The sequence below is a fragment of the Brachyhypopomus gauderio genome, unplaced genomic scaffold (assembly GCF_052324685.1).
Source record: "Brachyhypopomus gauderio isolate BG-103 unplaced genomic scaffold, BGAUD_0.2 sc40, whole genome shotgun sequence".
In the NCBI taxonomy this organism is placed as follows: Eukaryota; Metazoa; Chordata; class Actinopteri; order Gymnotiformes; family Hypopomidae; genus Brachyhypopomus; species Brachyhypopomus gauderio.
The window spans coordinates 2,715,688-2,729,215 of NW_027506868.1; the positions used below are offsets into that span (position 1 = coordinate 2,715,688).

The 13,528-nt window shown below is 46.2% G+C and overlaps 1 protein-coding gene across 1 annotated transcript; it reads left to right on the forward strand.

The window, feature by feature from the left end:
* Positions 1-82: 82 nt before the first annotated feature.
* On the forward strand, positions 83-13,195 carry qsox1 (quiescin Q6 sulfhydryl oxidase 1). The gene is made up of 12 exons (XM_076985442.1): positions 83-911; positions 1,548-1,648; positions 3,596-3,644; positions 3,768-3,870; positions 4,192-4,282; positions 4,488-4,633; positions 5,279-5,410; positions 5,704-5,833; positions 7,877-7,999; positions 8,904-9,042; positions 9,805-9,981; positions 11,313-13,195. Exons 1-12 carry the CDS (start codon positions 632-634, stop codon positions 12,134-12,136), a joined length of 2,295 nt encoding a protein of 764 aa, XP_076841557.1. The 5' UTR covers positions 83-631; the 3' UTR covers positions 12,137-13,195.
* Positions 13,196-13,528: the final 333 nt, after the last annotated feature.

Below are 13,528 nucleotides of genomic sequence, written 5' to 3' on the forward strand. Positions count from 1 at the left end.
GTAGGTCTGGAGTGTTTGTAGACTGTGTTGCGCTGGTGTGCGTGTCTGAGTTCAGGGACAGTGGGTCAATATTTGTTAAAGGAGATTCTTAACAGGGAAGGTCAGACGTGCAATGGGAACAAATGCAATAATATAAACTTGTAAAATGGGTGATAGTTTGTGCAGAATTGACTGACTGGGCTCTGAACTCCGTAATTAGCAGGTTTAATCGAACGACTTATGATGTGGCGTTTGGAAAGCACAACGAGATCTTCCTGCAGGCGGGTTTGCTGGGTTTCCTGCAGTTCTCACCTTTGAAACGAGGGTTTAGGGTTTAGAGCTAGGAGCCCGTTGGTGGTTAATACTGGGTTAGGGTTAGATGATAGTGAGCAATTGCCGTGTTTACTGTGGTAATGCAACGTTTACAGATCTATCTGGACCCGTTACCGGACCACAGACCGACGGACCTGTAGAGCCTCTGCGTGTCTTCGCTATTGACCCATGCTCGTTCACTGGAGCAGTGACCCGCTAGGGTTGTAGTTTTGTAGGTTATTGGTTATTCATTAGGAGGGTCAGGACGCAGTGGGAGGACCAGCTGCTACAAACTTTGATCCGTTTCTAACACACTTCAACCTGGACGGAAACCGCGAAGATGGCGCACAGCTGTCGTGCCACGTCTCCGTGTGCGAGACTCAAACATCTTAGAAACCTGCTGTTTTCTTTTCTGTGTTCGTGTGTGTGCCGTTTTCCGGTACCGAGCGAGGCTGTTCTCTACACGGGCTCCGACCAGATCTCCATCATAACCCCACACAACGTTGACTGGGTGGTGTTTAACTCCACCAGCGCCGTGGTGATGGAGTTTTACGCGACGTGGTGCGGTCACTGTGTGGCCTTTTCCCCCGCGTGGAAGGAACTGGCCCGGGACGTGAGAGGTCGGTACCGTCTTACACGTCACAGGTTCAGCTGTAGAATAACCACCAAGGTTCTGGTACCAGTCCAGTTTATTTGGGTAAAAGCACTGGCACAACCCGCCTGAATAACATGATGATTATGATGAACGGAGACGCAGCTGGACCCAACAGAAGTATTAGTTTTATAACGCAGTGTTGTTTGATATAAATGTTATGATACTTATTTGGTGAGTCACTTTAGTTTAGAAATGTTACTCCCGTCGTGAGACCACAGATCACCAAAACAAAACATGCGTTTGGGTTTGTGTGTTTGACGTCCGTGCGAGCGACGTTTGGAAATAAAAAGTTCAGTTCGGTGTTGTGTGCTGTCGCTACCATGAAGGTCCGTGTTTTCAAAGTATTGGATTTTTTTAGAAAATATTTCAACAAGACATGATTTTAAAATGCACGTGCTTGGTGTGGACGCACAGTTTATTCGTCCTACAAAAGAAAAGCAAGTTTTGTTTCGCATCGCTACCATCTCATTCCGTCCGCAAGCTGCACGATCATAGCACACCAACCCAAACCCCGGTGGACTTGCGCGAGGCGACGCCAGGCGGTTCAGGGGCGATAAAGTGTTGATCTCCTGTCTCGCTGCTTGCTCTCCTGTCTTATTAGAATGGAAGCCTGCAGTTGAGCTCGCAGCCATTGACTGTTCTGAGGTGGAAAACACCGGAGTCTGCCGCCGCTTCGGTATCACCGGATATCCATCGCTTAAGGTAGCCGGCCTCTTACCTCACAGTAAACAACAACAACACGTGTCGACGCGTCCTGTCCTGTTCGATCAATGACGGATTCAGTCATGCGCGTGCGTTTCTTACACGTGCTGTGTGACGTGGCTGGGTCTCGTGTCTCTGTAGTTGTTGGAGGGCAGGGCCCGTATTTATCAAACTTCTTAGAGTAGAATTTTGGACTTAAGAGCTGAAATTTTCTTAGATTTGCTCCTACTCACAGAGTTAAGTGTAAGTTATCAAAACTCTCAAGTATAAGAATCACTCTTACTCTCCCGAAAAGTTAAGACTGCTCCAGAGGACTCATAAGTCGTTAAGAGTTGCCACCAGGGGGCTGAGATGGCACTGAGAGACGCATGCGAACCTTCATTTTAGGTACACATTTCAATTTTATATATATATAAATATGCACATAAATATGCACAATAATTAGGCATTAAGATAAGCATGGGTTAAATTTTTTTTCTGCCTTTCATTTTTTTCGTGCAAGAGTGTAATATTCATGCTACGATTTTAATACTTTACATTTAAGCTTTGACGTCTGCCTTGTCAGTTATTGTATGTCATTTGGGAGTGAGTCCTCTGCCAGACGTCCTTCAGACGCTCACTTTTCCTCCAGCCATTCATGACTGGAGGTGTTTGGAAGCGCTGTCAAAGAGGGAGGGGCAGATGGAGAATCTGCGTTCAAGCCAGCAGGGTCGGGAGCACGAACAGCTTCTTTATTACTGACGGATGCAATAATTTTGAAGTGACAATTAGCATCACAGTGTTTGTGTGCAAATCTAAATAAATGATAAAAACCCTTGTCTTTGAGATATGTTTTAGAATTTCATTAATGCAGGATCCTGACCGCCCTCCACTCCACAGATCACCGCACTGTCTCCCCCATGATATGCTGCACCATTTCACAAAATGCGCTAAGAGGCTTGCCCGGTGGTCCTCCGCCTGAAAGTGATTCGGTTAGAATGTATGCAGTATCCAAAATAAATCTGATAAAATATATGAATAACAAAAGAAACAAGGGAAAATTATACATACCAGTGCATGTCACATACTTAAAGATATATATGAAATATTTTTTAATGGATTATTAACTATGTAAATTCGCTGTGTAATTTCACAAAAATTATGACTGCAACATTATTAAGTTAAATGTGAAGGTATTTCAACATTTTCTGAATTTTATCTTGACATTTCTCAGGAAATATTATTGAACATGAGATACGATCCAGTGATTGGTTCTTGCAATGGTTTTTGAAACGACGTCATCCAGGATCAGCTTTGCGGCACAGCCAGGTGTCGTAAATCAGCTCTGAGATTGACACTTAAGAATTACTCCTACACTTCGCTTAAAGTGAGACTGAGAGGCTTGATAACTAACTTTTAGTCTCAGCTTTTAACTAAGAATTATTTTAGACATAAGTCAATTCTTAGGAGTAATTCTAAGAAGTTTGATAAATACAGGCACAGATCTATGTATTTGGCCCTGGGTTAGTTTTAGGGTTTAGAGTTATTGCTGTTTTCCAGCACAAAAGGTCTGATGCACACACAACCCTGATGCAGGCTACACAAAACCCTGGAGTTGTTGTAGTGTTTCAGCTGCTGTATGGCTGTTCCAGGGTGAACGTCTCTGTGACTCTTTGAACCGGAACCCTAACCTAACCCTAACTGTCTCATTTACTGTTGTACATTTTCATCCCAAGTTGGTAGACTCTTGTCCTGCAACTGGAATGAATTTTATTTTGTGTTTTGTGACACAGACAGAGTGAGTGAGTTAGTGGCATAGGCTTGTATTTAACATTGTACCTGTACCATCTGAGCTCACTTCTCTCCTTCTCTCTTTCTCTCTCTCTCTCTCTCTCTCTCCCTCCCTCTCCCCATCTACCTCTCTCTCTTTCTATCTTTTTTCTCCCCATCTCTCTCTCTCCCTCTCAGTTCTTCCATGCATACTCTGACAGTCAAAGCAACGGAAAGGATCTCAGAGGTATGAAAGTGATTTTGTCCCATTGACGTTGTATCTATCCACACGTTCACATTGTTTACTGGAGTGATGCCCTGAGCTCCAGCTGTTATCTGCTGCTCTAAGTGTGTGTGCGTGTGTATGCAGGATTTCCTCGTGACGTTCCCAGCCTTCGCCACCTCATCATTGATCAGCTGGAGCAGCACAGAGAGCATTGGCCCCCCCACTCCCCCCCTCTGGAGCCAGCCAGGTCACTGCAGATATATATATTTCTCTTTACATTATAGACTGTACAGTATTTGTGCACCAATATTATAAATATCATCTTGGTTAAAGCTGGGATGGGAGCGGGTCCAGGTTTAATGATCACGGTTCGCTACTGCTTAGGGATACTCAGCATGTAGCAACTCAGATGTGTTACCAGCTCAGATTTACCCCTAAAAAGATGAAAGCAAATCTTTTTAAGCAACCCCCCCACCTACCCTCACCCTCCCACTACCCCCCCCCCCCCCCCCCCACCACTACCCTCAATTCCTGTGAAGTTGTAATTTTGTGCGTGTGTGTTCTGCAGTGTGGCAGAAGTTGATGCTCACTCTAAGAACAGTAACGTGCATCATCTGGCGCTGGTGTTCGAGACAGACAGCTCGTATGTGGGGAGAGAGGTGAGCTGTTGTGGTCACCCATCACCCTACACACTGTACTGCTGTTTCTCTGGGACCCAGTGACACCAGTGTGTGTTTGCAGAGGTCACAAATGTTGTTAATTTGAAATTGGAGGAACGTAAAACAGGTTGATCTCACACTGGTGGTTGTGCATGGGTGTCCATGGGTGTGTGTGTATTTTCGGGTGTTTGTGTGTGTTTTGCAGGTGACTCTGGATTTACTGCAGTATGAGAACATTGCTGTACGTCGTGTGTTACATTCAGAGAGGGAGCTGGTGACTCGCCTCAACGTGACACAGTACCCATCCTGTTACCTGTACAACTCTCCCACCAACTACACCAGACTCACTGTGTGAGTGATACACACACACACACACACAGTACCCCATCAAACACGACACACCCACAAACACGCACACACACACACACACACACACACAGTACCCCATCAAACACAGCACACTTACACACGTATACACACACAGTACCCCATCAGACACACACCTAACTCGCTGTGTTTATGAACAGATTAGAGAGTGTGTTTGTGTGAGGGGGAGAGAGAGATTGTGTGTGTGTGTGTGTGTGGATGGGCGGGTATGTGTCTGTGTATCTGTGTGTGTGTGTGTTGCACAGCAACAGATGGCCTGTCAGTAGAGCTGCATGCTTGATTGGTCTAGGGACACACACACACACACACACACATACGCACACACACACATATGCACACACACACAGGTTGAAATCCCAGTGGTCCTCTCCAGTATCTGAGGTGGGGGAAGGGGGGGGGGTGAGATGTTTTCAAATGAACTTACAGCTCACTTAACCTGTTTCTGGTTATGAAAGATTCACCTGTTTCTATATTAGAATATGTTTGAAAATCCAGGATGGACCAGCTGGATCTGTGACATAGGAACACTGCATTAAATGATCTCCCTCTCCCTCCCCCTCCCTCTCTCTCTCTCTCTCTCTCCTGTTCTACCATCTCTGCTGTCTCCAGATTGAGTGAGGCCCGTTATTTCTACTCTCATGCCCTCCAGAGGTTGCCTGGGGTAGTGCGAGCAGGCAAACCCCACCTAGCCACCACAGAACTTGTACAAAATGGCACAGAACTGTGGAGGCCATTTGACAGGTGTGGGGGGAGGGACCAGGTGTGGGGGGAGGGACTAGGTGTGGGGGCTGGGGCCAGGTGTGGGGGGAGGGACCAGGTGTGGGGGGTAGGTGCCAGGCGTGGGGGGGAAGGGTCAGGCCAGAGAGTCCTGCTGCTGTAGCACAGCAGGTGTAGGTGCAGTTGGATCTGATACAGCAGCAGTTCAGTTTTCCTGCATCAGTGTGTGCACATGTGTTCAGGACACGTGTGTGTATATGTCTGATCTGGAGTCAGTTCTGCAGTACTCTCATCTGTGTGTGTGCCCATGTGTTCAGGACACGTGTGTATATGTCTGATCTGGAGTCAGTTCTGCAGTACTCTCTGCGGGTGGAGCTGGCAGCTCACAACACCATCAGTGGAGATGCACTTACAGCACTCCGACAGTACGTGTCCATCCTCGCCAAGGTGAGTGTCCCACATGTGTATACACACACACACACACACACACATAAACACGGCTTCACTTCCTTACACATTACACACTTGGATTGTAAAATGGAGTATAATAGAAATTGATCATTCAATTGAAAATATTCAAAGTAGAAATGTAGCAGCTAGCTTACACAATACAGAACCGTTTGAATATTATAATGCAGTTCAAAGGCTCACCACAAGGAGGTGAAAGAGATGTACAACAAAGGCTGACAACATCTATTGATCTAAAATGTTTCTGACAAAAAAAAAGTTTATTACACATGTAAAAAATGTATATATACAGAATTCCTGTGTGAAAATGGGGTGAGAATGGAATGATAAATAGGAAAAGGTATATAATATATATGGAGTATATGGACATGTATAATGGGCATATATATTGTGATATATTAGCTTTTAGTCCATTTTATTGTCAGTTCTCCAGTATCCATGTAGTCATCTGGGTCATCCGTGTTGAAGAGACGTTTAAAATAAAGAGCAGGACATGCTCCTCATAAAGTGACTTTAGGCATGGTTGCTGCTTTTAAATGTTTTGTTAGTTTCTCCCTTTGGCCATTGGCTTGTGGGTAGTTTAATTCATTTTCTTTCATTGTTGCATTTGTTAGTTTCCTGTGGAGAGTGAAGGTTGGCTTAGTAAACACTTAATCACTCCAGTGCTTGGCCCCCTGCATTGCTGGTTTTCACACTAACAACCCCTGGATTGTCATCACAAAGTGTATTTTTGAAGGTGGGGGTGGATGTGGGGTGTGGGGTGTGGCTCTGTGCCCCAGGGGCTGCTGGGATCAGAGAGTTGTTCAGGCTGCTTTCACTCGGCTGACCTGCATGGCCCCCCCAGGGCCACACAGGACAGATTAAGCAGAGCTCCGTCTAGCCTGAGCCGACAGATGTGAAACCTCCGTCTCCACCTCCATCTCTTATGGGATCTTCCTCCACCGAGAGGCTGCAGCTCCTCAAGTGCTGATACTAATTGGATTGGTGCAAAATATTGCTGGGGTGAAGTGGATTGTCATGGTCCAGTGGGGGGTGTGGCTTAGGATAGCCAGGCAGTAGTTGGGTCTGTGCGGGGAGGTGTTGGGTTAGCTGGGAGGTGTTGGGTTAGCAGGGCTCCTGGTGCTGGTGATATTGGGCACTAGTGCCGTGTACACAGACCCGTCTGTGTCATGGTAATGGTGGACTTGTGGTGTTCTGGGTAATGTGGTGTATGATGTCACTCTCTTAGCTCCGCCCTCATTATTAATCTGTGCAGGGCTGCAGTTCTCATGTGCAGTTTACGTTTCTTAAACACAGCCAGCTGTCTGACTAAACGTGACATTTAATTACATTTCAGTATAATCCAGAGATGTAGCCAGGCGGGTGCGGTGGGGGCGTGTGTGGGGCAGGTGTGTGGTGGGGTGTGTGGCAGTGTGTGTAAAATGTGCATGTGTGTGTGGTGGGGTGTGTTTGTCTCTCTGTTAGCCTGTGTGTGTGTTTGACCTGCTTTTTGACAAAATGCTGTTGATGTGCTTTTCTTGCTGGCCAAATCCATTTTATCTATCTCTCTCTCTCTCTCTCTCTCTCTCTCTCTCTCTCTCTCTCTCATGTGTTTTACTTTTTCAATGTCGCTGTGACCACCTGCTTCTCATCAGCACTTACAGGAACCCAACAGCCCTCACCTACCATAACCCCAACCAGAACCACAACCATAACTGCTAGGGCTGCCCACCGCTCTGGGCATGTGTGCACCACAGCCCCATAGTAATCACTAGTTTGTGTGTGTACCACAGCCCCCTAGTGATCACTAGTGTGCGTGTTTGTGTGTGTTCTAACTGCACAGATGGGTAAATGCGAAGGACAAATTTCGATTGCGGTGAAAAATCACAATTGCCAAAATATGACACATTTCACATTTAATCTCTGATGGATTTACAGCCTCATTAACTCAGCCGATTCCAAAAAACACTGTGTGTGTGTGTGTGTGTGTGTGTGTGTGTGTGTGTGTGTGTGTGTGTGTGTGTGTGTGTGTGTGTGTGTCAGTATTTTCCAGGCAGGCCTGTAGTCCAAAGGTCACTGCAGTCTGTAGATACCTGGCTGCAGGGACAGAAAGAAGCAACAGTCACATACAGAGAGTTCAGAGCAGCGCTGGATGGGACAGTGCTGGTGAGAGCACAGCATATCAACACTCAACACTATCAATATCATACTCAACACTCCTCCATCAGCTACACTGTAATACTCAACACGCCTCCATCAGCTACACCGTAATACTCAACACGCCTCCATCAGCTACACCGTAATACTCAACACGCCTCCATCAGCTACACCGTAATACTCAACACGCCTCCATTAGCTACACCGTAATACTCAACACGCCTCCATTAGATATATTTGCCATTTAGGTAATGTGGTTTTAGAGTTTTTCACACAGAGTACCTTTACAAAGATATGATATGTTTTGATATGTTTACCCAACGCGCCACATAATGTAGGAGGAGATGGGAGAAGCAGAAATAAACATGACTTTACAGCCTTTTCCATCTCTCTCTCTCTCTCTCTCTCTCTATCTATCCCTACCTACCTCTCTCTCACTACATTTCTCTCCCTTCCTCCTTCCCTCTCATTCCCGACATGCTCACACACACACACACACACACACACACACACACACACACACACATACAACCCCTTAGACAGCGCACTCACTCAAACACACACACATGCATAGACACACATGCACACTGAATTGAGTGGTCACTTACAAACATTATTAGCTCTTGGTCAGTAAATCAATTAATCAATTGGTGAATGAGGAAGTCTAATGGACTCACCAAATTGAACAATCCCTAACCAATCACCTGCTCATGCCTCCAGTACACAAATCAGCTCTAGCCAATCACTGCTGAGTGTATATATCAGTCCCCGTGGACTCTAGTGTCTACAGTGTCTCAGTTCTCTTAAAGTGAGGAGTGCTGGGAACAGACTGACACTGTCTGTGTGTGTGTGTGTGTGTGTGTGTGTGTGTGTGTGTGTGTGTGTGTGTGTGTGTGTGTGTGTGTGTGTGTAGAAGAATGACTCGGTCCTACCTGAAGCTGTAAGGTGGGTGGGATGTCAGGGCTCCATGACGTGGTTCCGTGGTTACCCCTGCGCCATGTGGACTCTCTTCCACGTTCTGACTGTACAGGCCAAAGACACAGGAAGCACAGGTAATCACCCAGCACAGGTAATCACTCAGCACCCTTAACCCTGTGCTGAGCACACTTAACCCACACAGTCAAGGCCACCGAACACAGGTAATCACTCTGCTCAAAATAATTTGTGTGTGTGTATAATGTGGTGGAGAGTGTTCAGATGTGATGTTTCTTCTCATCGTGTGTGTGTGTGTATGTGTGAGTGTGTGTGTAAAATGTGGTGGAGAGTGTTCAGATGTGATGTTTCTAATCATCGTGTGTGTGTGTGTGTGTATGTGTGAGTGTGTGTGTAAAATGTGGTGGAGAGTGTTCAGATGTGATGTTTCTTCTCATCGTGTGTGTGTAATGTGTTGGAGAGTGTTCAGATGTGATGTTTCTTCTCATCATTGTGTTGAGCTGCTGCAGTTTCTCTTGTTCCACTGCTGAGGGATTTGATCTTAATAAGTGTAACTGCAGCCTAAAAACCATCTCAATGTGCAGGGAAGGGTGAAGTGAAAGCTTACTCTGTGTGTGTGTGTGTGTGTGTGTGTGTGTGTGTGTGTGTGTGTGTGTGTGTGTGTGTGTGTGTGTGTGACTGAATGTCCTCACAACTACACTGCCAGTGTGATCCTGTGGTTTTATCAGCCCATGAGGTAATGGTGAATGTTTCAGGGTTCAGAGGCGTTTGTTACTGTGTTTTCACCACAGATTTATTGTTCTCTCTCTCTCTCCATCTGCCTTATCTCTCTATCTCTGTCTTTCCCTCCCTCTCTCTATCATTCTCTGTAATTCTTTCAGATCCCCAGGAAGTCTTGCAGGCGATGAGAAGATATATCGGCAGTTTCTTTGGTTGTCGTGACTGTGCCACTCATTTTGAGCGCATGGCTGAGGAGAGTTTAAAGTACGTCAACACCCCGTCCACAGCGGTTCTGTGGCTCTGGTCCCACCACAACCGTGTCAACAACCGACTGGCAGGTGAGTGTGGAGGATCAGAACCACACAGGACTGGACCCTCTACAGCAGAACACCAGAATGTTAACCAGACTAACAAGCCCTTTTTCTTGTGAAAGACAATAACTTAAACAATCTCAACAATAATGATGCATTAACACACAAGGAGCCACAAAACTAAATATCCTGCTGACAAAATCCATTTGGTTATTTTAAATGAGGATTATGCATAATGATGTGTGATATGTGGCTTACCTAGTATAAATGTAAATACAGTATAAATAAAGCTGTTATTGACTATTACTTTTTCACTGTAAATACAGTGGGCTGGACTCCAGTGTCACTGCAATGATCTGAAATTCTGCTACATTTAGAAACCAGTAGTGGTTGTGTTAGCAGTTGGTTTTGTGTTGGTGGTCCTGGTTGTGTTTTGTGCATAATACCTTTGTGAGATGGCATCAGTGAAGTGGTGAGGTGAGGTGCTTCTCTTTGATGGAGCCTTCTGTTCAGGCCTCTGGGATTAGGCGTAATCTCTCATGTTAATCTGAGCTGTCTTCACACTCATGTAACTCACTTGTTGCTTTTAACTTCATGTGATCTTGCTGCATCTGTTCCTCTGCTTGGGTGCATAGTGCTGGACATAAATAATCCCAGAGTCCCGGCCCCTCTCGTCTCGCGTTCCACGCCCTGCTCCCCTGGTGGCCACTCCACTCTGGTGGATTAGGGATGTGTGTCCCAGCTGTCCCAGGGGACACGTTCCTGATGCCTGATAATTGATATGGCAACAGTGTCTCCTGGCAGAGCAGCGTGGGCTAAGTCCCCAGACGCCTGTGGCAGCAGGTGGCACACGCCAGACCGCACACACCCCTCCTCTCTACTTAATATCTATCATGGTTAACACAGCAGGGGGAGGTGTGTGTGTGTGTGTGTGTGTGTGTGTGTGTGTGTGTGTACGTGCTTGCACCCTTTTGTCTATGTGACAGGTCCCCTGAGAGAGAGAGAGACTGTGTGTGTGTGTACACATACACACACAGAACGAACAATAACACACATGTGCACATAGTGTTGCAATAAAGCACTCCAAACAATTCTACTTGGGCCTATATCTTTTGGCCTTTTTAAACTCTTAGAGAGGATTAGTCTGCAGTTTATTCAAGTAAACCTGGGTCTCTTGAGGTTGGGTATTGATTTAAGACAGGGTACCAACTTCATACTTTTCAAAGTATGTTGTGGGAGTAAGCATATTTTCTCACAGTAAGCAATTTAATGAAACCCCTTAAACCCTCCCGTCTGTGTGAGGTGGCTCTGAGGGTCCCAGGGCTTGGTCTCGTCAGCTTGTGTGTGTGTGTCTGCAGGAGCCCAGAGTGAGGACCCACACTTCCCCAAGATACAGTGGCCATCCCCAGAGCTGTGTCACAGCTGCCATGGGCTGACGCTGGGTGGAGAACATGCGTGGAGGAAGGAGGAGGTGCTGCTCTACCTCCAGGACTATTACTCCGCTCAGCGCATCCTGCCAGACTACCTGCAGGAGGAAAGTGAAGTTGTGGCCCAGCAGAGAGCCACGCTCACCGCCGACCTACAGCTCACACAACGGAGGAAAGCCAGGGACGCCCCAGAGGCCACGCCCAACCCCGCCTCTCTGGAGGACAAGGACGACGAGGAGGAAGAGGAGGAGACAGAGACAGAGGGTGTGGGTCAAGCCGGACAGGATGAAGAACCTCACCCTGCCGGCCAGCAGGAGCCCTCGGAGCAGGCCGCGTGGCGGAGAGACTGGCCACCACACAAGCCCATCATCATGGGGCTGAAACTACGGCAAGCTCAGGAGGACATAGTGGACCTGGACTCGTTCGTCAGCCAACACTTTAGAGCCAAGACGGTGCAGGCAGGACACACACAGCCTCCTGACCTGCGACGGCAGGAATCAGCCGGCAGGCTCCAGGGAAGGGTGAAGCGGGAGCTGATCGGTCTGGGGGAGGCAGACGGAGGCGGGCTGGTGCTGGAGCCGTTCCCCCGGGCCCAGGGCCCGCGCTGGATGTCTGTGTTCAGTACGGGCTTCTCCAGGCTGGACATGAGTCTGTGTGTGCTGCTCTACCTGCTGTCCTGTCTCTGTCTCCTCACCATGTGGCTATACGTCCGAGCACGGCGATGCATGCCGAGGGCCAAAGTGTCTCTGCCCTGAGGGTCCTCACCTCACACACACACACACCTCACACACACTCACATACCCTCACACCTCATACACACTCACTGACACACACACACACCACACACACACTCACACACACATGTCACATACACACACCTCACACACACCCTCATACTAACATACACACAAAAATACACACACACCTCACACACACAAAAATACACACACACACACACACACACACCACACATGCAGTCAGATATAGTACAGCAGATTTCAGGAAAGGGACAATTCAGAAGCACACTGGCGTTTCAGAAGCACTCTGGCGTTTCAGAAGCACACGCTTAGCGTGGGGTGTGGTGGTTCTCCATCCTGGAGAGGGGGTATTTGTTTCGCAAGAATTAATTTGACACTTGCATTTAAGGAAAATTGTTTCATTTCTAGGGAAATAATAAAAATTGTTTAAATACATGAAATCCTTAAACATTAGTTGATCTGATTATCTCTTAAGTATTTAACTTTAATATATCAGCTTTTAAAACTAATTTTTAAACTATAAAAGGCAAAGGTGTTCAGTGAAAAATTACATAAATGCACTTTCACAAAAAGATGTTTTTAATTTGGTTTACAGAATTTTATTAAACATTATCCTGAAGAAAATTTCAGTAAAGTGTGTACGCTCTGGAGCTGAGAGTTTCAGTAAAGTGTATAAACTCTGGAGCTGAGAGTTTCAGTAAGGGTTTTAACAGGAACTGAAGGCAAAACATTTTTTATGCTGTTCGTGCAAAGATTGTTTGTGTTGTATCAGTGTGGTCTTGTTTTAAAAGTATTTGATTAACTGAAGTTTTGGGTGTCCATCCTTTTAGAAGCAACATGATTATTCTGCTCTTGCAGTGGTTTAATGCCATAACATTCGTTACTACATAAGAAAACAACTGTACTGCAGTGCAGCGTGTGACAGGGGTGTGTGTGATGGGGTGTGTGTCCACACTCTTCATTACATGTCTGCAATGTTTAATGCTCCTTTATTTCAACGCTAAATTGTGTTATAATTGGGTTGTTATACTGCTTGGATTCAATAAAACATTTTTCCTAAGAATATTTGCATTTTTCATTTTTATATTACTGTAATTTTATAAATTTTTTTCTCCCGTATATATTTTAAGTTTTTCCTGCTGGTAGGTTTTGGGGTCGAGTGAAGCTGTGTGTTTATTGTACAGGTGCCTCTTCTCTACATGCAGAATTAGCTGTGTGTGAGTGACCTGATTATTTCTGTGATTAGCACTGGGATGTGGTCTGTATGAGATGTGGTGTAGTAGTGGATGTGGCCTGTATGAGATGTGGTGTAGTAGTGGATGTGGCCTGTATGAGATGTGGCGTAGTAGTGGGTGTGGCCTGTGTAAGTGCATGTGGGTAAATTATCCT